This window comes from Nothoprocta perdicaria, unplaced genomic scaffold (assembly GCF_003342845.1).
Source record: "Nothoprocta perdicaria isolate Ctin4 unplaced genomic scaffold, notPer1 scaffold_22, whole genome shotgun sequence".
Lineage (NCBI taxonomy): Eukaryota > Metazoa > Chordata > Aves > Tinamiformes > Tinamidae > Nothoprocta > Nothoprocta perdicaria.
The window spans coordinates 5708105-5734585 of record NW_020455415.1 but is presented as its reverse complement, the minus strand read 5'-3'; the positions used below and the strand labels follow the sequence as shown (position 1 = coordinate 5734585).

The window sequence follows — 26481 nt, the reverse complement described above, 5'->3', positions numbered from 1 at the left end:
TGTTTTTGGTTTGAGATTTCAGTGACCTCTTGGTAATTCAACTAATTTTGTACTGCTTTCTAGCTTGTCTGTCTACCAGCACCTTCCACTAAGTGAAGACACATGAAGTAAATTAAGACCTGCTAATCACTTATTAATCCAGACCTCACAGATAAAATTCAAGCATGTCTGAAGCTAGAAATGTTCCTGAATGAATTGCTGATGTGTCTGGAGCTGTGTAAGCTCTCCTCCTTCCCCTCCTCCTCAGCACACATTTCAGATCTGCATCTGAAATGGAAGCAAACCCTTCCTTCCACATTCTGGCACTCCAGAGGCTGGATGGTGAATTTGGAAGAACATTTAATCAGGTCTTAACGCAGGGGGCTGAAGGGGATCAGGATCTACAGCCAGGCCTTGAGAAATCTGTGTATGATTTACTCTCTCTGACATTCCTGTCTGATTTCCTGCATATATTTTTACCAGTTTGGAAACACCATCATATACTGTGCACTTGGGGGCACAACAAGTACAGCAGAAATGTTTTGGATGAAGAACTGAAAATGATGCCAAAATGTGGCTGTGTGCAGAATTATTCAGCTCTCTGAATGTGACCACTCAATCTGCAAAACTGCACTGGGGGCAAAAGCACTGGCAGCTCCCTGTGAGAGCATCTCAGCGCAGCAAGCAGGCAGGTGATGCTCTGCACTCTTAGCCACAGCTCCTCTGCAATCCCTTGGTGTGAAAAATACCATTAGAAGTATCAAATCACAGTATCAGACTGTTCCCTGGAGTTAGATAGCCTGGAAATATCAGGGAGCATCCTCTGCTAAAGGAATAGCAGGGCTGCGTAGCCTTCTCCTTTCATTTCCAGCTGTGTTCCGCGATCTCGTGCCATTATATGCCATAGGTGCCTGCAGTGATGTCACACAGCAGCCATTCCAGCTGCGGCACGGCAGAGCCTGTGCTTTGCTGAGCTCACTGGCTACCTCCTGCTCATGATCACAGCAGAGTTTACTGGTAAGAACTAGATTTGCAAATACACTGATTGGGACTGATGATCTTAGGACAACACTTGGTAGGATGGGATGAGGAGGGATGGAGAACTTGACTTGCTCTGGCAATCTGAGTTACCTTTCCGTGATTATATCCTATGGAAATCTAATACAGTATTTTGGTGGGAGAGAGGACAGAGAAGACAAGGAAAAATGGATCTAATGGATCTTGGTGTTGGTTTGTGTTTTGGCCCGTGCTAGCTCTTACCAGCTGGAGGCAGCTCTGATCTCAAAGGCAGGCAACTAATTCCCCCTTTTCCCCCTCCATTCATATATCATCTACACTTTGTGATATGCCTAATAACTTGGATTTGAGATCCTGAGGTTCAGACATATGGTATAAGGTCTAAACATGACGTTTTCCTTAGGGAAAATCTGTTGCAAAACGCTCAAAGATGTGGCATGCACTGGATATGGTATCAGTCTTTTGATCTTGCTTTTATTTCAGTAGGATAATAAGATGCTGATGTTTTACTGCCTGGCGCTGCTTGTTGACATAATTACCTTTGATTGCCTTGTGAGTGCTGCACATTTACATTCCAGGAGACACTGACATTTTGTAATGCGCTGTAGAAGTGATTTCAAGATGTATTAAAAACTGCTGGCATTACCTGACACCAGGTGCTCTGACCCCATTTCAACAGTTAATAGCAAAGCCTGGTGCAGAAGCAGCCACAAATCTAAATGATCAGTCCCTCGGGACAACCTTTCCCTGGATCCAGTGGGCCACCATTCCAGAGGGAGCTTGTAGTGCTTCATCCACCTTCCGATCCTGGCAGGACCCACGTCCAAAGGAATCGGGGCATCTTGCTAGTCTCTATCTTTCCTTTTCTTTTAGAGTGCTAAACCTGGAGGACCCTGTAAATGGCAGCAGCTGTAGACATGGGCCAAAACATACCCTGTAGCAACAACAAATAACTTTCCATCCCCTGGCTCTCAATGATCTGTAAAACTTTTACATAAGAGAGTTCAATCAGTGACACAAATCCTTAATTAAATATTTATCATGCAAGCTGCAGATGTGAGCAGTGCCAAACCACAGACATGCCTGGATGAGCTGTATGAAAAACCCTCTTAGAGAAAATGAGTGGCTTTTGAACATGTGCCATGAGTGGAGAGCGTGGCTTGTGATCTCCAGCCCGGGGAGGGCAGCAGCTCTTCCCCGCACTGCAGCCCCGGCGGCATTTAGCGGCTTCCTCTGGCTGCAGAAGAGGACGGGCTATTGTCGTAGCTGAGCACTTTCATTAAGAGCGGAGGCCACATCAAATGAAAGGAAAGTAGCTAACTGATGAAGAAAGGTAATAATAGGGATGAACTTTAGTGAATATGCTATTATTTTTATTGGCTTTTGGTATTAAAGGCCAAATGATCAGCAGTTCACATCTGTTCAGCACCATGAGGACCTTTAGGAATGGCACTAACAGTCTGCTTTCCGAAGTGGTCCTTGCCATTTATCAGCAGTCAATTCATTTGGTTCCTTGGAGATGCGGGGTGGAGAGACTGTCTGTCTCTGACCACGCTTGTTCCTGCTGGTCCCTGCTCCCTAATCATCCGTTAGTACTGGCACATTGCTGAGCTTCATCTGAGCTTCATCCTTCTAGGATATTTCAAAGCACGGGCAGCAGGTACTGCCTTATAAAGCCGTGGAGGTGGTGCCCCAGAGTGGCAAACTCTGAATGTGTGTGTATATGTTTATGACTGAACTCCAGAGAAAGCCAAAACTTCCACTTGTGGATTTTAACCACCTGAGTGGTTAAAACTTTGACTTTCTCTGTCACATGCTAATGTAAACTAGAGAAAAGCCCAAATCAAAGACTGGGACTGAAATCAGGTTGTGATCTTTGCAGCCAACCTTAACTAAAGCTTAGGATAAGAACAGCTCCAGACTTTGCATCCAGATCTGGACTTGGCATCTTGAGCCCAATCATTAATTCCAGCTGATCCATGAACCACAGATAGCAGGGGATTACAGGGCTTGCTTTAAGATTCAGCAGCTTAAGCTCACAATGCTTCTTGTTTTCTTCTGTCTGCAAATGCTGATTAAGAAGCCAGAAGCTGACATTCCTAAACTCCCTCTGGAAAAAAAGCCTTGCCACTCTGCAAGGAGAATTTGGGAGCAGTGTAGTCCAACTATCTGTAACGCTTGTCTGAATTTCAGGGCTTTATCTGCTGGACAGTAACCAGATCCCAGCGAGGCCCCCATTTCTAGCAGCAGCATAAGGCAAATCTATGGAACGTAAAGGACAATATTACAGTTCTTTCAGGAACTTTGTGGCTTGCAAATGATATGGCCAGAAAAGTATGCAGTCCACCTGTGTGCTGCCAAAATAACTTACGCAAAGTCTAGCCCTGGTTCCCATATCAATCTGATGGTGGCTCTTGCCAATACATTTTTCTTGCTTAGAAAAACTTTTTTTGTAGATTTTGTAGAGGAGATAATGAGGCTGGGAGAAAGGGCTGTGTGGACAAAGCCCCTCACGTTCCGTGGTTTGCCCCTGGCAATGTCAGCCCACGAAGGGAGCTGCTTCGGGGGACATACGGCCTGACAGGGAAGCGATTTCATTGCTCTGGAAGAAATATTTTACTCTAGAGCAACAGCGATGTTTGCATTATCTCTACGCTCTGGTGGCCTCAGTTATTACAAATGTCAATTCCAGGGTTTTTATTTTGTTTTGTTCCCTTGCCCCAATATTCACTGTATTCCTGTGCTTTGCCTGACAGAGTTCTCATTGCCTTCAGCCCAGGAACTTCATTTTGCACCTGATAGGCACTAGGCACTTGTACTAGCTGGGATAGAAACAGGGCACCATATTGTCTTTTTCTGTTAAGGACTTTTCACGACTATAATGCCATAGATCAGAAAAAAATAAAAACAAAACACATGCTTTAAACCACTCTTACCTAGAGAAAATATTTCCCACAGCAGCACTCCAAAAGACCATACATCACTCTGAGTCGTGTAGATTTTATCAAAAATAGCCTCTGGAGCCATCCATTTGAGGGGAAGCCTTGCCTAAAGATGGAGAGGACATGGCATGTTGTGGTTGTTACCCGTCTGCCCCAGCCCAAGGGGGAGAAAAACTTGAGCTGAGCATTTCCCTTCCACTTACATCTCCTTTCCGGACGTAGTCGGGGTCTTTGTAAATATCCCTGGCGAGCCCAAAGTCACAGATCTTCACCACGTTGTTTTCTGACAGCAGGATGTTCCTTGCTGCCAAATCCCGATGAATGCACTGGGGAGAAACAGGGTGGGATAGATCAGAGGCTATCCCAGGAATGGCTTAAGGCCTCCTTGGGAAGTGGAAAGGTAAAGGGCTTTTGTTGGGAAAAGGTTAGAGAGGGCAGATACCTCTGGGAATCTGTTCTAACTATATTGCAAAAGAGAAAGTAGGAAACAAGCTGAGAAAAGTAGTCGATTTTCACACTTTTTTGATGTGAAATAACTTCCCCAGGTACCATGAGTCTAGGGCAGTGCCATTTTGGAGTTAACCATTCTGCAGCAAACTTGGGAGAGGTGCAAAAGGGGTCCCAAGAGGTCCAAAGCAGCTACAAAGCAGCAAGAGACACTAACTTGGCTCGTAGTTGCCATTACTGACAAGTAGGTGTGCACTCCTTCTACATTTTTCAGAAGTACTTTTGCTGACTGTACTAGAAGGATCTTCTTCTATGACAAAGAGTTCCTGAATTTATAAGACAGTGCTGTCAATGGACTGATATTTTCACTCCTTCTATCTAAACTTACATTACAAATGCCAGTCCTTTTGGCCAAGAACATGCTGAAGACTCCTCCATAGCTCCTTCCATGCTACTTACTACATCATGAGGAGAGCTAATGTGATCTCCAACACTGTATTACAGATGCAAATAAAAGATTAATCAGTCTCAAAAGTATATTTGGATTCCTTCACATCTGATAGCTATGATTTCATGCCAGAAGTTCAGCCCCAAAGTTTTAGTAAGCTCACTTTTCTTGAGGCAAGAAACTCCATGCCTTTAGCCACTTGGAAGCTGTAGCAAATCAGATCCTCCAAAGTCAAGGGCCGCTTGTACAAATCCTCAGCATCTAGGAGAGATCACAGACACAGCAAGGCAGTAGAGCAGCAGCTCTCAAACTTCTGCACCATCAGTCCCAGTTCCGGGCTGATAATCCCAGCCCTGCAGCTGAACGTTGTTAGGTTCATGGGCCCTCTTCAAAGTGTCATAACTCCACCTTGAAGAAGCTCTACCCACCATTAGTCATATCATTTACCACTGGGGAAAACAACATCTGGGGATAAAAGTGAAAGGGCCTGTTCATAGTCACAGTGTGAAGAGACTGGGGGCAGCCTGCCCCCCCAGATCTGGTAATATATGGGCTATTGCTCCTCCCACACCTCAAAAAACCCTTTTATACATATACATTATTGCAGATCTTTTGACGTGAGAAAGTTAGAGGCGGGTACAGGGAAGAAAAAGAACTTCTGATTTTCAAAACAAGTCAGCAACCAGAATAAGGCCTGGACATAAAGTGTGAAACCATGTATGGCAGCGTTCAAGGTTGAGCGAGAAGTAACAGAAATCTTTACAATAAAAGATCTGGGAGTAGGAAGGTTTATTTTACCTTCTTCATCTTCTTCTGAGTCACTGTAACTCTTATCTTCAATGAATCCTGAGCTGGCAGAGCTTCCTGTGCTGGCTACGCTCTCAAGGCGCCTCTTGATCAGTTCGGTTAAATCACTGTTGGACTCGTCGAGACTTTTCTCTGCTTGGTCCGAGTTTTCCTGGGACTAGAAATGATATGAATCTGATTTTCAGCTTTGATGATGCAATGCCTGGGCATTCAAAGATACCTGATGGAATGAAGGTGCTTAATAGAGCGCCATATGGATAAGGGTCCTTTGAAGGTGCTCAAAGCATGTTTGAACATGATGATCCATGAGCAGTAGCAGAACTAATGAAGTCTGATTTCCTACTGATTCGTACAGTGCTTCCTACCACTCATACCCCAATAGCTTCATACTTGTCCCGTGAGAGCTTCCCTCTGTAGTCCTCAGTTCCCTCTTGTATCTCCACTGTGGGCTCTTTTACCAATTGGAAAGAGGCCAAGTGGTGGCTGGTTTGGAGAATGTGCTGCTGCCTGGCTTGCTAAGGTGGCTTTTAGCTGTACTATGCCCTTAGCTAAACTAACCTTGCTATCCTCCAGACTCAGGTAACACAGCCTTTATTTGCTTTGAAGACTGTATAAACGTAATATTGACCATATTGGGCCGACAAATGCTCCTGCTCTAAGACAAATGGCTTGAAGCTGCCTGGGTAAAACTGTTAGATGATCACAGAGTGTACCTCTGTACATTTAGGCACCCAGGCTAAAATCACAGCAAGGTATGGGTGTGATGTACACAGAAACAAAGCTGTGTCACTCTCCCAGGGCAGGAGCATAGCTGTCCCTGCAGTCCATGGAAACCATGTTGGGAAAGGGATATGGCTGAGTGACTGTGCCAGAAAAATCTCCTTTTCTTACATAAGGCACCTTCTGTGCTGTCAGGCCTGTGCACAGTACCCTGTAATAATAACTGAATGATCTGTAAAAATGATCCTAGGGAGACTGCAGTTTCTGGCAGGGCTTGGCTCCGAGAGCCCTTTTGACACTGGATTTCGCAGCGAGGAGGCAGCACCAGCCTCTCCCCATGGCTGCCGCAGTCCCCGTTACGCTCCTCTGCTTTGTGCTCGCACCAACACAAATGCTGCTCACAATACTGGGAAACCAAATAAATCCCCACATCCGACTTGTCCTCCTAGCTCAGTTCCTGACAGCTTTTCAGGGCTTTTATTGTGCCTCCTTGTGCTGGGTGGCATCTCCCGAGAAGTCTCCTTTCTGTCCCAAGTACCCAGGGGTGCTTGGGCATTTGCAACTGATCCTTTAGGAGGTGCTGGAGAGAGTCTGGCAGTGAGACCCTCAGGGGAAAAGTTACATTTCTTTGCTCATATGAACTGAAATGTGGTGGGAAATTAAAGTGCCTGTATAAATATATAAATAGAAACTGAGCTGTCTCAGGGTGAAGGCAGAACAAAACTCAGCCTGTTGTCAATGGCCGTGAATCCTTTGTCTTGGATGATGAGAAGCCTTTTTGTTTCTGAGCTTTGTTTTTTGATTTTTTTTACCTTGTATGCAATGAAATCTCCTCGCTTTCCTCTTAGGTAATTGGATAGATTTCCATATTTGCAGTATTCTACTATGACCATCAAAGGACCTAAAAAGAAAGGGAAAGTCAAGTGAATTTAGAAGCTCAGCAAAGCACTTACTTAGGTGACACCCTAGGGGTACATGGGCAGTCATGCTAGTACAGGTATGGAAAGATGGGAATACGGGGCTGAGTCTTCCCTTTTCCCCACTACATGAGAACAGTTGTTTTTTAATTCTTCACCTCTAGGCAAAGGAAGATTCCTAATGATAAAGGAGAATATACAGTCCCATGTATACATACAGCCCCATATGTTATTAAGATTGTTTATCATGCAAAAGCCCTTTTTCTCTGCGGCCTTTATGAATGTCTGTTTGGGGTGAGGCTAATGCCAGGGCAAGCAATAAAAACCCAGGGTCACGGCCAGGTCTGAATCAAAAGTTTGCAAAATATTTGGTCTGTTTCAAAGCCAGAAAAGTCCTGTCATTTTATTCCTTTCTTGTTTCTGTGTAAACTATGGTAGGATTCAATGTGACTGCTGTGCAAAGGGCGTCTCTGCCGGCCGTTCTTCTGAGCAACCTAAAGTCAAAGGTCCCTCATGAGGGCCCTGAGGATCCACTACAGCTTCAAGGCTCCACTGAGTGCTTTATTCATGTTTCTGAAATGCTTCCTAGGCATAACCTCCCCATATTTTATATCCTCGTTGTAGATCACATTCTACACATTAGTGTGAGCTGCTTAACACCAGTCTCTCTACCAAGGTGTTAAGATTTGTTATTTGTTATATTGTTAAAATAATGTTCATGCCTGCTTAGGAGCCATTCTCATCAGGAACAGCGTTACGTGCTTATGTATAACTCAACAAGGAAGGAGAGATCGCAGTATTCTGCAACAGCAGAACAGCTCTTTAGCAGTTACTCTCTTGCCTGTCTCGAGAGCTTGAGGCTGTTTTTCTTTCAAGTGGTTGCGTTGCTCGCAGGTGAACAGCCCGCCGCGACAGCAGGAAGCCCAGGGGTGCCTGCAAGGAAGAGCCCCTTGCAGAAGGGACAGTCACACTACCCGATCCATTACTTGGATGTATTTTGCTATGCAACTAGAAGCCTGTGGCTAAATTAGTGTTTTGGTTAATAAATATTGTCTTCTTAGCAATGCTGCCATGTTTTAGGCACCTGTGTGTGTTAAGCTGCCTCATTGACTTGACAGGAGAGAAAAGTCCCCCGTGTTCACAGTGTTGCTTCCCTGCTATTCAGAGGCTGTGTCCTTGCTGCTGGCTAGGGCTACTTGCATATGCATGTGAATCTTGTAAAGCCGTCCTCCCAAGCAAGCTTTTGGGGCTCGCAGAGCTGCAACAAGTTGTGGAAATTCCCCATCCACAGCTCCCAGATTGCAGCAGTATCTGCGGCTGCCATTTGCTGATGGCTCCTTGAAGAGCTGGGAATATCTTGCTGGAGGGGAGATTTCTTTCCTGGCATCCTACCAAATCCGCCTCACTGAAGTTTTCTTTTTCTCTCTTGACTGGACAACCACATGTTCTTTGAGAAACCTTTGCTTCAGAGTCTCAGCTGACAGCAGATGTGCACACCAGCTCTCTCACTCTCTCCCCTTCATTTATTTACTCTGGTTTCTTTGTCTTCAGCACTCCTAAATCTGCGCGCTGGGGACTGGTTTAAAGTTCATTGTAAGCAGTGAAGAGGCATCTTTGAGAGATGTTAGCCTGAATTTAAAGCATGGTATAGTAAGAGACAAGGATGCCTTGTATGGCAACATGGGAAAGGAAGGGATGTTTCCGTGACAAAGTTCTAAGTTTTATAGACCCCTTTGTCCAAGTCTGTGATGGAGAGCCACTCGTGTCAGCTCAGCCCCGTGAAGGTCCTCAGCTCTTGCTCCATTTGGCCTGGAATGCCTAAAGCTTCCTGTATACTACACAAAACACCTGTCCTCAAGTACTCTCAAATCTCTCCCCACAAGACACATCCAAAGCCCATGGAATCTGAAAAGTGTTTTTTCTTTGCTCCTTATTTACTTAGGAGATTCAGCATTTCTCACCTCCAGCTTTGGTGCAGGCTCCCAGCAGGTTGACGACATTCAGATGATGTCCGATATGGATGAGGATCTTCAGCTCAGACATTAAAGCCTTGCACTCATTAGTAGTTGCACATTCTGCTTAAGATAAACAGGACAAAAACATATTTACACAACAGGATATTTTTAACAGGACACAGCGAGATCCTGTTTATTCTTGAGAATGAAACCCACCCAGGTTACTTGCAGTATCTCTGCCTTTCAGACTCCTAAGCGGATAAGAATTCATCCGCTTCACTGTCTGCTGTTGACCTTTCCAGGGTGAAATAACACTTTATCTTTTGAGTGATTCTTCCTTTCTCCAGCATGGGTTACCGAGGGTTACTGCCCCGCAGCAGAACCCCCCACATCAGATACTGGAGAGCCTTTGCAAGGACTGAATTCTGCAAGCTTGGCAAAGGAGCAAACAACCAGCCAAGCAACAACAACGGGGAAAACTATGCTCCCTTTTTTAAGTGCTGTGTGCTTGAGCAGTACCTCTCTGCAGCACCTCAGTCTAGTTTTCCTGAGTACAGAGCAACTCTGCAGTGCAGGTGATGGTGGAGCCCAACACATCTGCAAGACGGGTCCCAAAACACACTGCAGAATGTGCAGTAGGACGTGTCCTGGGAGAATGCTACTAAATCTCCTGCAGGTGAGATCTCAGCAACTCAAGAAATACATCTCCCAGCAAAGCAGGGGAATATTTGCTTGTGAACCATTACCTCAGCACTCAACAGAGCACTGGTTAGCCAATTGTAAGATTTTTAGTTCTCTGTTGGTACCAAAGTGAAGGCATCACCAGGCCAGAATGGAAAGGAAGATTTGGATTACATAGACATTCCTTCCTAATCTGTCCCAGTCCCTGTATAATATGTAGTTCAGATGCTGGCTTGCTTCCACCAACATCTTGACAAAACTTTCATAATCAAACTGAATTTTAATAAAAGGGCCTGTGGCCTGTTGGCATAGTGTATCCTCCAGTTCCGCCTTTGCATCATGTAAGATTTAAAGATGAAGAAATAGTTACAAAATAAACTGTTTGGTGTGACAAACGGAACCTCCTTATCGGTCGGCAGAATTCTGCATAAACAAATATTCCACCAACTTATGTGTCATGAAGAAGGGGCTACTCCAAGGCCAAGATTCCTGCAGTCAGCCGGTGCTGAACACGGGCGTCTCGCTGTTGCCTCCGGTGCCATTGCTTCTGATTTATCCTGGCATGAGCTGGGACACATGCCGAGTAAAATCCAAACACAACAGCCTCTGAAAGGCTCCAGATAATCTAGTGCATTAAGATAGAGCCTTCAGCCCAGGACAGATACCAAGATACTTCTTGGAAATGACAGATATGCTGGAATTACAGTAATGCAGCCATCTCCAGAGCTTTTCTTTTTTTCTTTTTTTGTTTTTTTTTTTTTTAGTTTGCTTCTTCTTCTGAATGGGCTGACTCACACTAGAGGATATTCAGAAAAATGCAGATTTATGGACATGTCAGCTAGGGCAGGCCAGGTTAGAGCAGGAGGCTGCTGTGTCCACTGGGGGAGAAAGGCGTAAAATTAGATGGAGGAATTGTCAGAACTTATGGAGTATGTGCAGGCAGGGTGAATTTGCCATGAGGGTCAGCTGACAAACACACATGGAAGTAAATGAAAACCTGGAGTTATCCAGGGCAGTGAGTTTTTGATGGAGAGGGAAGTTGGATGGATGAGGGACTCCTAGGGTCTTTCAGGGCAGGATCTGGAGATGGGCATGCGAGTGGAAGGAACAGGCAGCAGGTGATCTAAAGATCTCTTTAGTGATGCAGAGAAAGGAGACCAGGAGCAGAGGAGGCCCAGAATGGTGACAAACTGATGGATTTTGGCATTTCAGAGAAACGGGAGGTAGCTGAGCAGCAGGAGCAGTAGCTGGCAACAGAAGCCGAATACTATGATATAAGAGAAGTTCCTGAATTATGGCATTGCAGGGGTTAATACATCATGCAACAGCAATGCAAAGCACTTTGGGCTATGGAAAGACATTCAGTTTATACCTTAGACAGAATCTGAAGTGAACAGCTAAAAACCTGCAACCCTAGCAGTCAATGTGCTGGCTGATGTATTTATTCATAAGCTGTCTGCAAAGTCTTTGCATGTAAATGTAAAATGGAAGAATAGTCTGTGAGTTCACCCTTTCCTCACCACTGAATAGCAACAGCATTCCTTAATTTCAATAATTGCAAGCAAGTTGTTCCTAATGCAATCCCTTGGCATTGCTTTTCTTCAGCCCCTTGAACTGTTCTACATCTGGAAGGGCTGTGATCGAAGCCTTAGATCCAATTTCAGCCTATCTGATGTAATTACATTCTGTAATCTGCTTCCCTCCTAACCCTGCGGACCTGGAAGCTGCCATTCTCCTCCTCTAGGAATACAAGACTTAATCAGCAGCACAGCATGGAGCCCGCTTGTCGTTTCCTACGCATTAGCATCCACTGTCTAACGACTAATTGCTCCCATATGGCAAACCCACTCCCTCCTGAACACAATGAACTTGGGACTGGCTTGGAGTTGAGAACTGAAAACCTTCTAGCCGCCTTCTAGCCGCAGGTTCCCTGAGGAGTCTTCTGAATCTCAGAGGGATATGTACCTTTAAGCATTTTAACAGCAACTGTTTTGCAGGTTGAAGATTTATCAATGCCAAAAGCAGAGGCTTCCACCACCTTCCCAAAAGCACCGTGACCCAGTGTTTTACCTAGAGAAGCAAGAGTCAAGAGTGAGCCAAGGGGGACTTACGACAGTCTGCATCAGATAAAAGGGGAGCGTGCATTCTCAGCTATGCAAGGAACACAAGACTCCAAAGCCCAGGCACAGCACAGACCGAGAGTCACCGGCAGCCTGTATCACATATTGCAGCATATGCATATGAACCCTATGGTTTATATCCATATGACTTTAATGCAATACAGAATGTGATAGAACAGAGTAGAATAAATAAATCTGGATTCAGTTGGAGGCAAGGGTGAATATATATCAATGACTTGACAAATATGTATACCAAAGACAAAAAACATTATGTATAAATATCCCCAAGCCTAGAAAAATTAAGAGTTCACATTGAACATGGAATTGTGGAATTCTGATATATCATGACTTACAATCATGGAGAGAGCCTGGACTTGTAAACCTTCCATTATAGACATTAAGTTGACATAAAAGCTTTATTAAGTGGAATTTAAGCTGATAATCTTTCTTATTTTCCCTTTCACTTGAATTTTCCAACCTGTATTACCTCGTGAGCTCTGAGGGCTCTGAGCCACAATGCAGCAGGCCCCGGGGGCATCACTGTCTGATGCTCTGGTGCTGCCACTTTGTCCCTGTGATTCACCATCTTCCCAGGCATTTTCATTTTTGTCTTTCTCCTTCCTCCACCTTTCCCAGCTAAAGCACCAAGAGCAGACACCAGCACACATATATTCAGTGTGTACATTGGTGCATTTGGTTGCTGCTGGTTCCTAGTGTAAATACAGTCTGTTTTGTACATACCTATCTGTTTTGTACATTCAGTAGATTGGCTCTAGAGCACAGGCTCTATCATCCCTTGTGCCAACCTACTGAATGAAATTTGGTTCTTTTTTTGAAAGAAGACTTTTGTAAAAATGACTGTTCATTTTCCTGACTTTTCTTTACAACTCAAAGCCAAGTTCAAATGGTCGATAAAGAGCTGAATAGTTAATGACTTGATGAGTTTCTTCCATAGCAAACTCACTGAAAGTCTGTGCTGTTTAACATTCACGTCCATTCCCCTTGTCCTCGGTGGGAGTGAAATGAAGCTCTTGACAGGGCAGGTACTGCCACCCTGATGTCTTCTCTGCCAAGAACCTGGTGTCACTTCTTCAAGGGCAAGAAGAGGCAATGGCTGGTTTGAGAGGTGGCATCTTTGCTTTTCTTATCAAATCTCTAGCTCAGCCCCCAACAAGGATGGTCTTGAATTCTTTGCCTCATCTCCAATTCATCCCCAAGGCTGGGACTCCACAGGCACTAAATGGTAAGTTGGTCCTTGGACTATACAATCTGTGCAGGGAAACTGAGGCCCATCAGAAATCATCATTCTCTACGACAGCAATGCCCAGCCACTCACCCAGCCGCAGTCTGTCTCTTGGGAACTCCCATTTACTGCTGTCGTAGGGAAGGCGGTCGCACTGCTCATCAAGAGGCATTTCCTCTGGATCCATTATAATTGACAGGTATCCTGTTTTAATGTCCGTGGCATCAGGCTAAAAACAGGATGCAGAGAATTAATTCACAGTATTTACCCCACAACTCTAATGGGAGCAAGCTGACATCCAGGAGACTGAGTGCAAGGGGGGGCGTTCCTTGAATTCCAGTCTGACCTCTGAAATTTATTCTGAACCATGGATGCATCTTCCCAGCTTCCTGCCTTTTTTCTTTTCCCCTTCATCTGGGAAATAAATGTTTATATATTCCTGCCACTTGTGGATATTCAGAAGAGTCACTGATTAATGTTGGTAAACTCTGAGGACACAAAATCTATCACCTTCTTCTGCCTGTAGCTATTAAAGGAAGGCAGAGCTTTTTAGGGGGACTCCATGAGTTGCATTTCTGAGGACCCTGCTGAGCATATTTGGATGCATTTTGGCAGTTCATCAGCATTTTGCTTTGCACAATCAGAAACACGTTATGTGACTTTACCATTCATAAAACTGAGGGCCTGACTCCACAGTTATCCTTGTCATAGCTACTGCTTATTCTAACTCAGAATTAGTTGTAAGATGTTGAAAAAAGCTACTGCTAATGCTGTTTGGTGAAAAACTGGGATTGGGTGGAACCTGTAGACCAGAGCGTATGAGGGTAAAATGTAATAGGAAATTTACTATTCACAACTCTGTTAGACTGGCTGCAAAGAGAGAAAATGTGCATGTAATCACTGTATTTTCAATAGGAGGGGAAATATTCAACTGTTAAGGATCAGCATTAGGATTATAGTCCTAGTGTGAGCTTCACAGCACAAACCTGTGGTTTCCACTCTACTTGCTGTTTGTTATAGGAAAATCAAATTTAAAATTGATCGACTTTATCAAATGCTCTTTGGAACATCACTGTAACTTTACTTTTTCCAAGTCCCAAGTGGGAGGTAAAGCAACAGAGAGCCTCAAAGATAAAACAAACTGTGTAGTTTGGGCTTATTTGTAGAACAAACATCCTAGAATATCCTAGTTAAAGCCCTTAAAACAGGGCTTCCTTTGCTCTGAGTATTTTAGGGAAATCTTATTAGACAAGTGCTGAAATGAAGCCCTTTCCTGAGAGGATTAAAAATTTCATCTGCTAATCTTGCAAGCCAATTTAACTCGTAGAAAGGAGGAGCCTGACTTTCTGATACTGAGGAAGGGGGTAGAAATCTCGCAAGTACAAGTGACCTCTTGAGATGTCATGGGACTATCAGCAGAAAACTTGTACTGAAATTTTATAGGAACATTTTGCACAGATTTTTTTACCATCTGCCCCAGACATTCACACCGGCTTGACGCTCTCTTACTTTTCTCAGCTTTCGAATGAAAAGGGTCAGAAGAAGCCAGAAGAGGGTAGCTGCTAGGCCAGTGCAGACCAAAATGATAACTTCAATGTTGGATTTCTCCTCAGAACCTGCAGGTTAAACGTACAGGCAATTTTAAATTTAGCAAGGTCTTTGTCAGAAAAATAGTTCCCATTGGTCCAACTCATTTTACCTCACCTTGTATTTTAATAAAGGCCGATGTGCTTTCCTGGCCCATGTCATTGGATGCCTTGCATTCATAGAGGCCTTCATCATCCTTTTTCACTCGCTCGATGACCAGGGTATTATTTTCCATGGAAATTCCTGTAGTGAGGGACTTAGGGTTAATTTAATTACAGTGATCTGTCTGCCCACAAATGCTTTTAGGAAGCAGAGCACTGAAAGGGAGGTCAAGTCCATGCAGGCCTGGTGCTGATCTCTGCTAGGAGTCACTTCAAAGCTATTCTCTTCCCTGTGGTCTGGCAACGACCTTCCCCGTCGTTTGCTTTCTCCTCAATACCTGCATAAATTGTTTGTGGATTATTTAATCAACATCAGACCTGGCTGCTAATTTATCATGCGCAGATGGAGCCTGACAAAACCTTCAAAGAAGTTGGTGGGATGTTCTGATCCACAGCAGCATATTTACTTCCATAGTTATTTTTCCTGCTTCTGTGGCACAAGATGGAGAGATCATCTGTTTCCCTAAGACTGTGTTTGGGGTGGAAATGGGAACAGACAGGGCTATGAATCCAAAAGAGAAGCACATTTTGAGTTGCTGGGTGTTCTGCCATGGATCCTGTTGTTGTTAACAGAAGTACTGCACAGAACTTGCCATGCACTATGCTGAAATATTTACCCTGAGGTGTTTTTTCCAAATATTTTATTTATGTTTCCATTGGTTGGATGAGTTACATTCTTGTCCTTCTAGAATTATTTATAAAATTTCAGTAGCTATAAAGAGTATCTGCTCCGTACAGTCTGATCTGAATTATGGATGATCCTAGATTTCCTACCTAGCTCGAGATGCAAAATTAAAGTCACAAGACTAGCTCTCACCCGGATTTCTCCATGATTTATAGGGAATTGTAGGCCAGGGAGATGGGAAGGAATTCCAGGTACAGATAGGGGAGCTCCCGCTCCCTGCCCCAGGCAGCTCTGTGACATGAGCTGAGATTCCTCCTTACGGTGCTGTGGGAAGTAAGGAGATGCTGTGGGATGTGCAGTAGCAAAGCAAGGGCCCTCCCCAAGAGGGTGCCTGCCTAACAGCTTGCTGCAGTCTGTTGTGAGCAGGCCGTGCGCTCCTCGCTCGGGCTAATGCCATGCTAATGTATGCAGGGGATCCGGCTGCCTGGGCAGGCCCGGACACTGCCACCTGCAAAGGGACAAGTGCACAAGGAGCTGGCAGCCTTGACCACAGAGGCCACGCTCTGCAGTGGTCCGGTATTCTGGGCTCTGTGCTCGTGTTTCTGGGGGTCGGATATCCCATGGGGATTCAGCAAGGCTCCTGGGCACTTGTGGCCTGCCCGGTGGCCCTGTGTACTCACCTGAGGCTGCAGAGATGGGGTAGCCGTTCTTCTTCCATGTGATCTGCGGCTCCGGCGTTCCACTCACCCTGCACTCCAGGATGATCTTGCCACTGATGTTCACCTCCAAGTCTGTGAGGTTTTGTATGATATACGGGGCAGCCTTTGCTGCAGTTGTCACAAAGGGAAAAACAGAGAAGTTTTCAGGAGGCAGCTCCTACAGCTCTGCCTCCTCCTCATCACCTTGACTGCCTGCATGGCCTTGCTGGGCTGGAAGGGGCAGAGATTTGTTGGAGAAAGCAAGGCAGCAGCCTCCCCAGCGACTGTGGGAGCAATGGGGGAGTTCATTTTGCTTATTTTCAAATTAACTAAATTTCAATTCAACTCCAGCTTGGACCTCTCTATGCATCAATACATAAAAAAGAGGGATCTAAAAGCTAGTTTGTACAGGGCCAGGAAAACTGCTGGGGAGGGCTGTTTCCATGCATGTTCTCCAGAAAACCTGCCTCTCTGACAGGAACCAGACAAACACCAACCCCAGCAATTCCTACAAGGATGGGATTAAGATTTTAGTTCTCCCATGGCCGAGTTCCCGGGCTAGCTGTGTTTTCCCCATAGCCATCACGTGTATATGTCGTGTTGTGTCATGTGTGGGTGGAAATTCTAAATGAATAAAAATATCTGGAGAATTACCTGACCGCAGGGTGCACTGAAAGCCCAGTGCTCCCAAGGGGCCTAAGTGACAAGTACTGTAGCAGCATCACAGTCCCTTTGTTGTCACATTGCTCGTTAACATAAGTGGGAAACCAAGTTAAAATTCGTTGCTTAACTCTGCTTCTAAAGTGTTTTCTGTGCCTTGTTTACTTCAATTCTACTTATTTCTGCACTTTTTGAGTCTTTCTTCCCATTAGAAGATCACTAAATTTCTCCCTTTTCAGAGCAAGTTTTCTTCTGAGAGGGCTCAGGGCTGATTGCTCTCACATTCTTCACTGTGAAGCAGAAACAACTCCATGGGTTGTCAGTGAGTTTCTGCTGGGGTAGACCTGAAAGAAGTATTTCCTGCTCTTTAGATTCATATATTCAAAGAAAACAGGTTTTAAGATCTGCACTGTTACTATTTTTGTGGATATGAACAAAAAGAGTTTGGTGCAAGCACGAAAATACTCTTGCAATGAAGTGCTTTCCACTTACCCCAAGTGCGTAAGTAATGCACAGCACTTGAGTATACATTTAACCAGTAACATTTGTGATTACATCTGCTAGGTCCACATCTATAGTTACATATATATAATGCTGGCAGCTGGAAAGGACCTCTACCAAAATCCTATAGAGGGGTAGTAGTCCTGAATGATAGTGCTGTGGTGTTAATAAGGTGATGGGTGATATTTCTCCCCTCAGTCAGCAATAAATCTGTGCCCAGCACCGAGTCAGAAAACTCAAATGCTGCCACCATCTCCTTTCTGTGCAAGGTGAACATTTTATACCAAAATATGTGGGATCCTGTGGTGTCAGTTCTCCCTTTGCTATGGGAACAAAAAGCAAATACAGAGCAAACAGTATCTGCTAGGATTGTTCATGAGAGATGCTGAGCAGGTGAGCACCAAAAGGGAAGAGAGGACGCTCAGCACCTCCGCTCAGAGGCAGGACCTACCTTTGACCAGGAGCTGCGTGTGCTGCTCCAGCGTGTCGGTGAAGTTGTGCTGGTTCTGCACTCTGCACTTGTAGAGGCCACCGTCATCCCTTGTGACGTTCTTGATGACCAACGTCAAAGAAATGGAGTAGTTGTCAATGTTCTTGATCACTGAGTCACTATGAGCCACCTCTGAGGAGGGGTAGTACCAGGCCAGGTTGGTGTAGATGTATTTGGAGGCCCTGCAGGTCAGCTGAACATCATTGCCCACAATAGTTGTAATCTTTGGGTCTGTGTGCAGTCCAAAGGGCACATCTAGGAGGAGAAGAAAACATGGTCACCACTAAGGCATATCTGAGAACATCTTTGGTTGCTGCTTTCAACTGGATGGTCAAATGCCAAAGAGTGGCTGTGTTGGGGTGAGACAAGTTTAAGCTCACTTAAAGCTTAAAGCTGCATTTGTGTGGGCACGGGCACTTGTGAGCTGGGTGTCTGGACTAGTCACGACACAATACAGACTTGGGGAAATGTGGCCCAGAGTATTCTAATCATTCTGTTTTCATGTAATTAATTGAAAGTTTATATATAGAATTAGTTAATGGACTACGAATGTTTAATCAAGAGAGACTGCTATCCAAGCAGACAAATGTGTGTTCGTGAGCTGTTCTCTTGCTATCTGCAATCAGTGCCTCAAAGTCTAATTATGTAAGAATAAGGAGATCTGACCACATTTCTCAGAAGCAACACTCGCTTTCTTTACCACTGAGCAAGCTCCCAATGCTTTCTTATCTCAGCAGCTATGCCAATATTTGTTTTCATCAGCTGTTCCTCATTGGTATATACTTGCTCACTGCATGGATTAACTGATCCGGTAAAGTATAAATCCTTGAGGCCTTAATATTTAATAGAGAAATAATTGGAGGCCTAAGTCCAATCTATCCACAAAAGAATCGGCAGTTCCTTGCTCTATTTTTAGTAACTTTTCACTCCAGAAAAAAACCTCAGTTTTCCTGAAGTGCCAGGCTGAATCCTTTTGAAGAAAAGCAAAAATAAGTAAGAATTGTAGAAACTGGCCAACAGACATGTTCCTATCCCTGCTGCGTTAGCCATGAGAGAGCTGCACTTCGATCCTGTCTGAAGTACATTCTTCCTATTTTTATTCTGTTGCTTTCAACGCTACATCCCTCCAGCAGACTTGAATGAAAGGGCATTTATAACCAGAGTGACCTTGTGATTCTTCCTCTTCCATCTATTAGAACATGGCTTTGAAGCAGCTGAAGGGAGGGCTGTGGAGGCTCCGTTATAAATTACATGTAAGACTCAGGCAGAGCACCTGGCTGGGACACTTTGGGAAGACTGGGTCACCCTCTGAGCATGAGAATTTCTTGCAATAACTCTGACAGATCATGGCTTCAATGCCAAGCTATTAGTAAGATGTTTTCTCAGACTGTGATAAAATGGATGGTGCTTTGAGAAGGACAGAAGTTACAAGGAAGCAAGTTCACATTGCACTTGCACTCTGGCAGATCCTACATGGGACCTGGAATCTGGCCAGGGGCTTACACTGCAAACGCGTGCACAAAATACTGTGGAAGCTGCAGTGCAGGATTAATGGTGAGGCTGTTGAAATGACCAATCTGCCCTATAATATATCATATATTATATACAATACAGAGCCCTGGAGGGGCTTTCCAATATGATTAAAGTCTTTCTCCTTCACAGGTCACCTGGAATAGAACCCATAAACTTTGCATCATGGTTCTTAAAGACTGGCACCAGCAAGGTTTTACCAAAGACCCAAAAAGAGACGAGACCCCTCAGGCCACTGCTGTGGAAATTATTTTTCTCTTCTTCCCTATCTCATAAAATCTCGATTCCGTTTATGTATCACTGGTAGCCTCCGTGGCTGCCTTGCTCACTGCTCACGGCATGAGCTAATTGACCTGCGTGATCCGTCCCCTCCTCAGGTCTGCTGTCCTCTGTCAAGATGATGCTGTTCAAGAAGGGAGAAAAGTCTGAGGGCAAAAGAACCTCTCTAAACAGGGAGAAGTAAGGTCCAGTGAAAACTGCAGTGTTTGGCACAGGCAGCAGCCCTCTTGAATCATTCAAAATATTTCAATGAAGTCCAGAATATAGGCAGCCAAGCATGACGAAGAGCGACCTCTCCCTGCTCTCTGAAGTCCCTGGGTGCCATCTGCTAGAAGCTCGCAAGAGAAACAGCGGGAAAGCTCCGTTGGACACGCAGAGCTGGAGCTCGGCCTTGCCGCTTGGCCCTTGCTTCTGCCTCCAAGGAAGCTCCTTCTCCAGGAGAAACAGTGCTTACAACTTGCAGCCCTATTCGTTTTGCAGAGCGAGTTTCCCCTACAAGCTGTGGGAGAAATCCTGCCCTGGGGGAAATCCTGCAGCTCTCCTGTATAAAGTCCCGTGGGCTGGAGCACCCAGAGATCACTGACATTTTTGTCAGTGCACCTCGTGAGTGTTAACTTGGAAGCTGCAGGTTGCTCGGTGTTTCCGCCTTGCTGCTGGACTCTGCGTCTGCAGGCGGGTTTCTACCGACTTAACATTCTGCGAGCAGACAACTGGCTTGTTTTTCTTATCATTCCTTCTACAGGCATTTTTTATTTAGGATTTTGAATATTTTTAGTCGAGACTTCTGCTATTCTCTTGTTAGCCTTTCAATAAGCTCTTTCTGCTCCAATAGAATATTCATTGCTTTACATTGCAGTGGAAGGAAAGAGAAAATATCCGTCTCTCTTGCTCTCCTTTCTCTTTCCTCCTCCTACCTGGATCCTCTGGGGAGTAGCTGCAGCTTTGAGAGCACAGTATAAGTCAGCTCATTTCTTAGGCTACTTTGCTTACACAATCTTGAACCTAAGCGGTGATTAACTCCTTTCTCTGAACAGATACAGTGTTTTATAAGACTCCTAATAAGTTGGCTAAAAGAATGCACCGTGGGGCCTCTTCTCTTTTATCAGCAGTTACCAAACATTTGTCTTTCATATTATATTACGGCCGGGTAGCAGCGGATTTTGCTCTAGACTGTGCGGGATTCCGTGGCACAGTCAGGACATGAGCCATTGGGGGAAGGTAAAGAGGCAGCATAAATCAAAAGCAAGTCTGAGGCCATTTGTATTTACAAGGAATTAATTGGTTTTAATTTCCTGTGCTTTGCACAGTAATCTGTATAATTCAAAACTTCTGCTGTGTCCCAAATTCCACAGCAGGGCTGGGCAGGGGGGGTCCCGCATGTATGAAATAGGGCGAGTGAGAAGATGGGGTGAGCCCTGTGATCTGAAACAGCCCAGATCCTTGCATAAATCCGGTAAACATGTCAGGAATAAACAAATGGAGAGTGGCAGCAGTTGTGGAAAAGCCCAGTTCATGCCTTGTTCTCTATCTGCAAGCAGCTTCTTATCTGATGCCTGAAATACAGTATTTTCTTTCTGGTAGAAATCTTTAGCTCCATTTTCCTGAGTTGCTTTTTGCAGTCAGATAAGAGATGAAATGGGCTTTTGTTAATATTTGTTACTCTTATCCTAATTCACTTGTATTGCAGGAACATTCAGAGACTCCAAATTGGTGTGATCCTATTTTGTTGTACGGAGCACAGCCAGATAGTGTTCAAATTTGAGTTTCTGCGGATGTAATGCATACACTGTAATGCTCTTTGCCAGGTATAGACCAGAAATTAGAGGTTAAATAACCCTCATTGGTGGCCCAAACTACCACTAGGAGAAGCAGCCCAGCTTTCTGGAACCTGCTGTGAGCACTGTCTGACATGGCTGGTGGTGGGCAATGGCACGAGGCAGCTCTGAGCATCTGACAGGTCATCCACATCACTCCTGCCGTGATCAAACAGCAAGCTGAGTTAAAGGGGAGCTTGGGTGTCAGAGCTGCTGCAGGCAGGATGCCCAGGGGATGGCTTCAGTTTCAAATAAAACTGTAAAAGGATTTACCCAGGGCAACCTGGCAAGGCTGGGATCAGGCTTAGGCCAGGCAGTGGAGATAAAACCTCTGCTGCATCAGGAGGGGAGTTTCTGTTTCTCTGAGCAGCTTTGGGAGAGCTTCAGTGGGCCATGGACGCTCAGGACATCTGCAGAAAGAGCTTAGAGAGGCTTTAGCTCTGTCACTTAATGATAAGATTTCTCATCTCCCTGGACCCCTTATATGGTTTGGTTTCAGAGTGATCTGCAAACACTGGTGACCTTGCAGGGAAATGCATTCTGCTGGCAAAGAAATGCTTTAAAAATAGATATCAGTGCTATTTCTGGTGTCTGTGGGAGTTTTTGAGGGGGCTCTGCAATGGAAGAACAAAATGGCTGTTGTCATTATTCCTTTGGGATAAATACAGTTTTCTGACATGAGTGGGGTGGTGATGAAAACACCAGACTGAAGAGAGATGCTTCCTCACTGAGCAGGTGGAGCCTGGCACGGCTGCTGCTTTCAGGGCCCATCATAGCGCTGGTCAGCAGGATTCAGCAAATTGCAGAATTAACTGTGGAGTCCCACAAGCAGTTGCTGATTTGCAGAAAACAGAGCAGCCGACTGCAAAATGCCAGGAGCATTTGCTAGATGTGGCCCTAAAGGCACACGTGTTGCCTGGATGCTCCAGGCCTTAACCCAGCCGTCGCCGTCAGCTCTCACATTCAGTGCACAGAAGGGAAAGCAGCCTGGCAGTTGTAAAGTAGTTTTCTTCTCACCTACTGCTTACCAAACTGTCAGCTTTGTAGCAGTGGTTAGATCAGAACGGCTAAATACTTGAATTTTGAGGTGAGGATCTCTCAACATGTGCTGTTACAGGATAGTCTATCACCTCTGCCCAACAAATATTCCCTCTATTCATTTTAGACTGGTTGGAGTAACATGTATTGCTCATCAGAGACCACGGCATAAAGAAGCAAAGGAGGAGGTCACTGCGGGGCTTGGATTTGCTTTTAACCACTGCAACATGGCCCATTTTAGGATAGAGATTCCCCATTTAGCTTCTTCATAATCCATAAACACGGTTATTTTTAAACACACAGTTTATAGAAGTCAGTCAGACTTGTTCAGCATCTACTTCTCCCCAGGATGGCAGAGTCCCACACTCTTCTCCACAAGGGCAAGAATGTCTTGGCTTGCTAGGCCCAAGTCACCTCCTAGCATGGCTCAGGTGGAGAAAGAACATTTCCACTATAACCACTGTCAGTAATTTTCTCTGGTGATAATTTATGCCATTTTCACTAGGCAGTGTTTTTTTGAGCAGTGTTTTTTTGTAAAACAAGCTCTCTCTAAAAGGCACAGACAGAAAACATTATAGTGAAAGGTGCCTAGATTGGCCTAACCCTTTGGCACTGACCACCTTCTAGCTGCAGATTAGTTGCTGCCACACTGGTTTTAGTCCTTTTGTATAGCAAAGGACTGTGAATAGTTTGGGAACATGCTGCTTTGCGACACCCATCAGGCCTGGTCATCCATCGTGAGCCACCCTGATCATCCTGGGGACGGGACCTCTTCTGTCTGTGCTGCATCCCACAAACATGCCCCATGATGGGCTTTATCCTAGATAAGCCAAGTTAGGATCGGGAGCAAATCTTCTGGAGGCTAAAAACCTCTTCTGCCTCCATATGGCATTGCAGCAGTGCAAGGAAACTGCAGTCAGAGGTGAAATCTTGCCTCCATATGGCACCGGCTTCATTATCATGGGAGACATTTTTCCTATTAGCACTTCTGTGTAATAAGGATGGCAGCAGGGTTTAGTGAGCACATTTTGGCTCGGCTTGATTTGCAATGTGTTGAAATGCTTTAGAGCAAAGGAGTCAAACCACACAGGGTGCAGGAGTCAGGGGAGGGTGCAGCACAGTCAATAGGGAGCTCCGGCCTCCGTGTGTTTTGTGGGGAAGAAAGTACGTGGTAAGAATTGGACATTTACCTTCCAGGACACTTGTGCACTCTTTGTTCTGAAAAGTGTTATTTTGATGCAAATTCTACCAGCCAACATCCACTCATCCAGAAAGTGAGCACAGAAGTGATTCAGTTTAGTCTAGTTAAACATTTGAACAAGACTGTCCCTGGACTCCTCTCTTTTTTAAACTCCCATCTTTCATAAAGCAATATATAGGTCTTGATCTCACTGCTCAGGAATTTCTGTGTTAAAAGGTTAAGCAGATACTTGTTTGGATTTGTGTTCTTTGAAGAAATCGCATGTCCAGCTCCCTGTTCCCAAAAGGGCACTGGAAAGGCTAATGGCTCAGGCAGAGATTCAGAGTCACAGCAGCTCCCAGTGACAGCAGTGGCCCTGGACTAGGTTGGAATATTGTCCTTGCCCACCTTCACTAGGTCCCCTGGCTTAACCAGAAACCCACTGTTGTCCTGCATCAGGGAGAAGCTTGAGGTCTTTGGAAGATTGCAGAGGACTTGTGAAAGGTTTCTTGAGGACAGGGCTCAAGTGTCACAAGTGTCTGAAAAGGGCAAAACAGGCCCCAGGTCTGAGGCTGGACATGCCAGACTCAGTCGTTCATGGACATGGGACCCAGCCTGGCATGTGTTGGAGAGCCAGGACTTGATGTGATTTGAATTCCCTGCAGAGCCAACAGTCCCCAGGGGTTTAACCAGCATGCAACCACCTCATAAAACTTTACGGTAAATCAGTAATCACCATGAGCACCTAGGTTTTGTGTAGCGTCCCTCGTGTTGGTTACCTGAAACGTAGAACTCAATGCTCCTCTCCTCTGTGTCGATCTTGTTGGAGGCCACGCAGTAGTAGATCCCAGACGCGCTGCTGTTCTCCATGGTCAGTGTGCTCACGATCTGCCGGAAGAGTAGGAATAGAGAGGGCTTTGAACACAGTGTGGGCTGAGCAGAGAGGCTTGAGATTAGTGGGTAAATATATATATTATGGCAGAAAAACTGCCAAGGAGCTTCTAGCAGCGAGGGGGGCTCACAGATGAGCGCTCCTGCCAGTCCTTTAGTCTCTCAGCTCACATCACCTCAGCTCAGAAAGTTCTCTTCCTTCTTTAGTCCTAAAACATTCCTTCTTTTCTTCCTATTTCTGCCAGTGATGCAGTCTGCCAGCCTGATGCAGTCTAATTGTGGCAACATCAGCATAGAGCTGAAGTGAAGGACTCCAAAGATTCATTCAAGGCACTGGAAAGACACCCAAGATACTAGCCCCACGTCTGCAAATTTTCATTTCAGGTACAAATGCTTTTCAGAGGTGGGAGGACATGTACAGTTGCGCAGGGAACAGGCTGTTCTGGTGGATGTGCTATAAGAAATGTTTCCTGGAGCCACTTTGTGGTGATAGACCCCAGAGCAGGAAGGCAAGTGGCCCCTCCAGGCCTCAGATTACTTTTACATATTGTCCTTGGGAGACCCTTGACCCAACACCCCTTGCAGCCTCATGTCAGCTCGTCACCTCAGCCAGGTCGCGGCTTTAATTAATTCTGGGGCTCCCTTCGTGCTGCTAGCAAGAAGGCAGGGTCCAAGTCACCAAGCCAGGATGACTTTGCTTTTCCTGCAGCCGTTCACCTGAGGAGCTCGGAGCCCTCACATTTGGAACAAATAGCACTTTCTTTGCAATCCTTTCTAAGGATTTTAAGAATCAAAACTTATACTGCTCCCTGGCCCTTTGCCCTGATCTCCCCAGACTGCTTTGATGTGCAGGAAAGCATCTCTTGAGATTTCTTTTTCTTTTCCCTCTTTTTTAATATCCTAAACTAAATTCACACAAGACCTTCCTTTGCTCTCCGTAAAGCTACAATATGACTGTGTCTCTAGCTGTGTGGGATATATTTTAAAAGAGTTATTTCAGATTTTCTGAGCTTTGGCACCTTAAATCCCATAGGGAAATGAGTTTCGAAGGTTTTGATCCCATGTGCATTTCACATCCTAATAGGGAACATTTTCCTCCTCACCTCTGTGGAATAACAGAGCAGTGGCAGAGGAGAAAGGAAAGCACTCACCTCCCCAGGGTACCCAACACAGAAATAACCATTACCAGGCACAAACCAAATTTAAGGGTGAAAGGAGAGCAGCAAACCCAGCTCCCTCTGGTGTCCACCAAAGAAAGGGCTGTGTAGTCCTCGTGCTTATTGCTGCTGTGGAAAGAGCTCTGCCTTGGGTAGGAATCCCCAGGACCGCAGCTCCTTTTCCTGCTTCTGCCGGCGTGCATCACTCCCAAGCCCAAATTCATGGCATTGCCCTGGCTTTTGGCTTTAGCCACTTCCTTCTGAATCACTGATTCAGGACCAAAATTTTTCTTCTCATGATCACTAGATCTCAGTATTTTGTATTTAGGAATGGCAAAGGCCAATGTGGAGTTAGGGGAGTTACTGCAACTCTTATGAACTCTACTGGAAGGTCTCAGTGTACACTTGGTGGCCCAGAGGTCACGAGCACACACAGACACTGACACCTTTGACTGTGTAACTGAGGAAAGATCTGGTGTGGTAGTGGGGAGAAACGAGCAAACGGCTATCCCGAGACATGGCTAATGTCAGGCGTGCCTAGATGAGAAGGTGAAAGGATGCTGAAAGGATGGAGGGAAACAAGCCTGATTCAAG

The 26481-nt window shown here is 45.2% G+C and overlaps 1 protein-coding gene across 1 annotated transcript in view; it reads right to left on the bottom strand.

Annotated features, from left to right (window-relative positions):
- LOC112947066 (vascular endothelial growth factor receptor kdr-like) overlaps positions 1 to 26481 on the bottom strand; it is a 79645-nt gene that overhangs the window by 14892 nt on the left and 38272 nt on the right. Inside the window, exons 10-22 of the mRNA XM_026039073.1 lie at positions 24619 to 24727; positions 17960 to 18253; positions 16330 to 16476; positions 14981 to 15106; positions 14786 to 14892; positions 13370 to 13505; positions 11879 to 11983; positions 9239 to 9352; positions 7173 to 7261; positions 5632 to 5797; positions 4997 to 5094; positions 4142 to 4264; positions 3933 to 4044 (exon numbers count right to left, since the gene is read on the bottom strand). Coding sequence (XP_025894858.1) covers positions 3933 to 4044; positions 4142 to 4264; positions 4997 to 5094; positions 5632 to 5797; positions 7173 to 7261; positions 9239 to 9352; positions 11879 to 11983; positions 13370 to 13505; positions 14786 to 14892; positions 14981 to 15106; positions 16330 to 16476; positions 17960 to 18253; positions 24619 to 24727 — 1726 coding nt within the window. The remainder of the gene's footprint in view (positions 1 to 3932; positions 4045 to 4141; positions 4265 to 4996; positions 5095 to 5631; positions 5798 to 7172; positions 7262 to 9238; positions 9353 to 11878; positions 11984 to 13369; positions 13506 to 14785; positions 14893 to 14980; positions 15107 to 16329; positions 16477 to 17959; positions 18254 to 24618; positions 24728 to 26481) is intronic.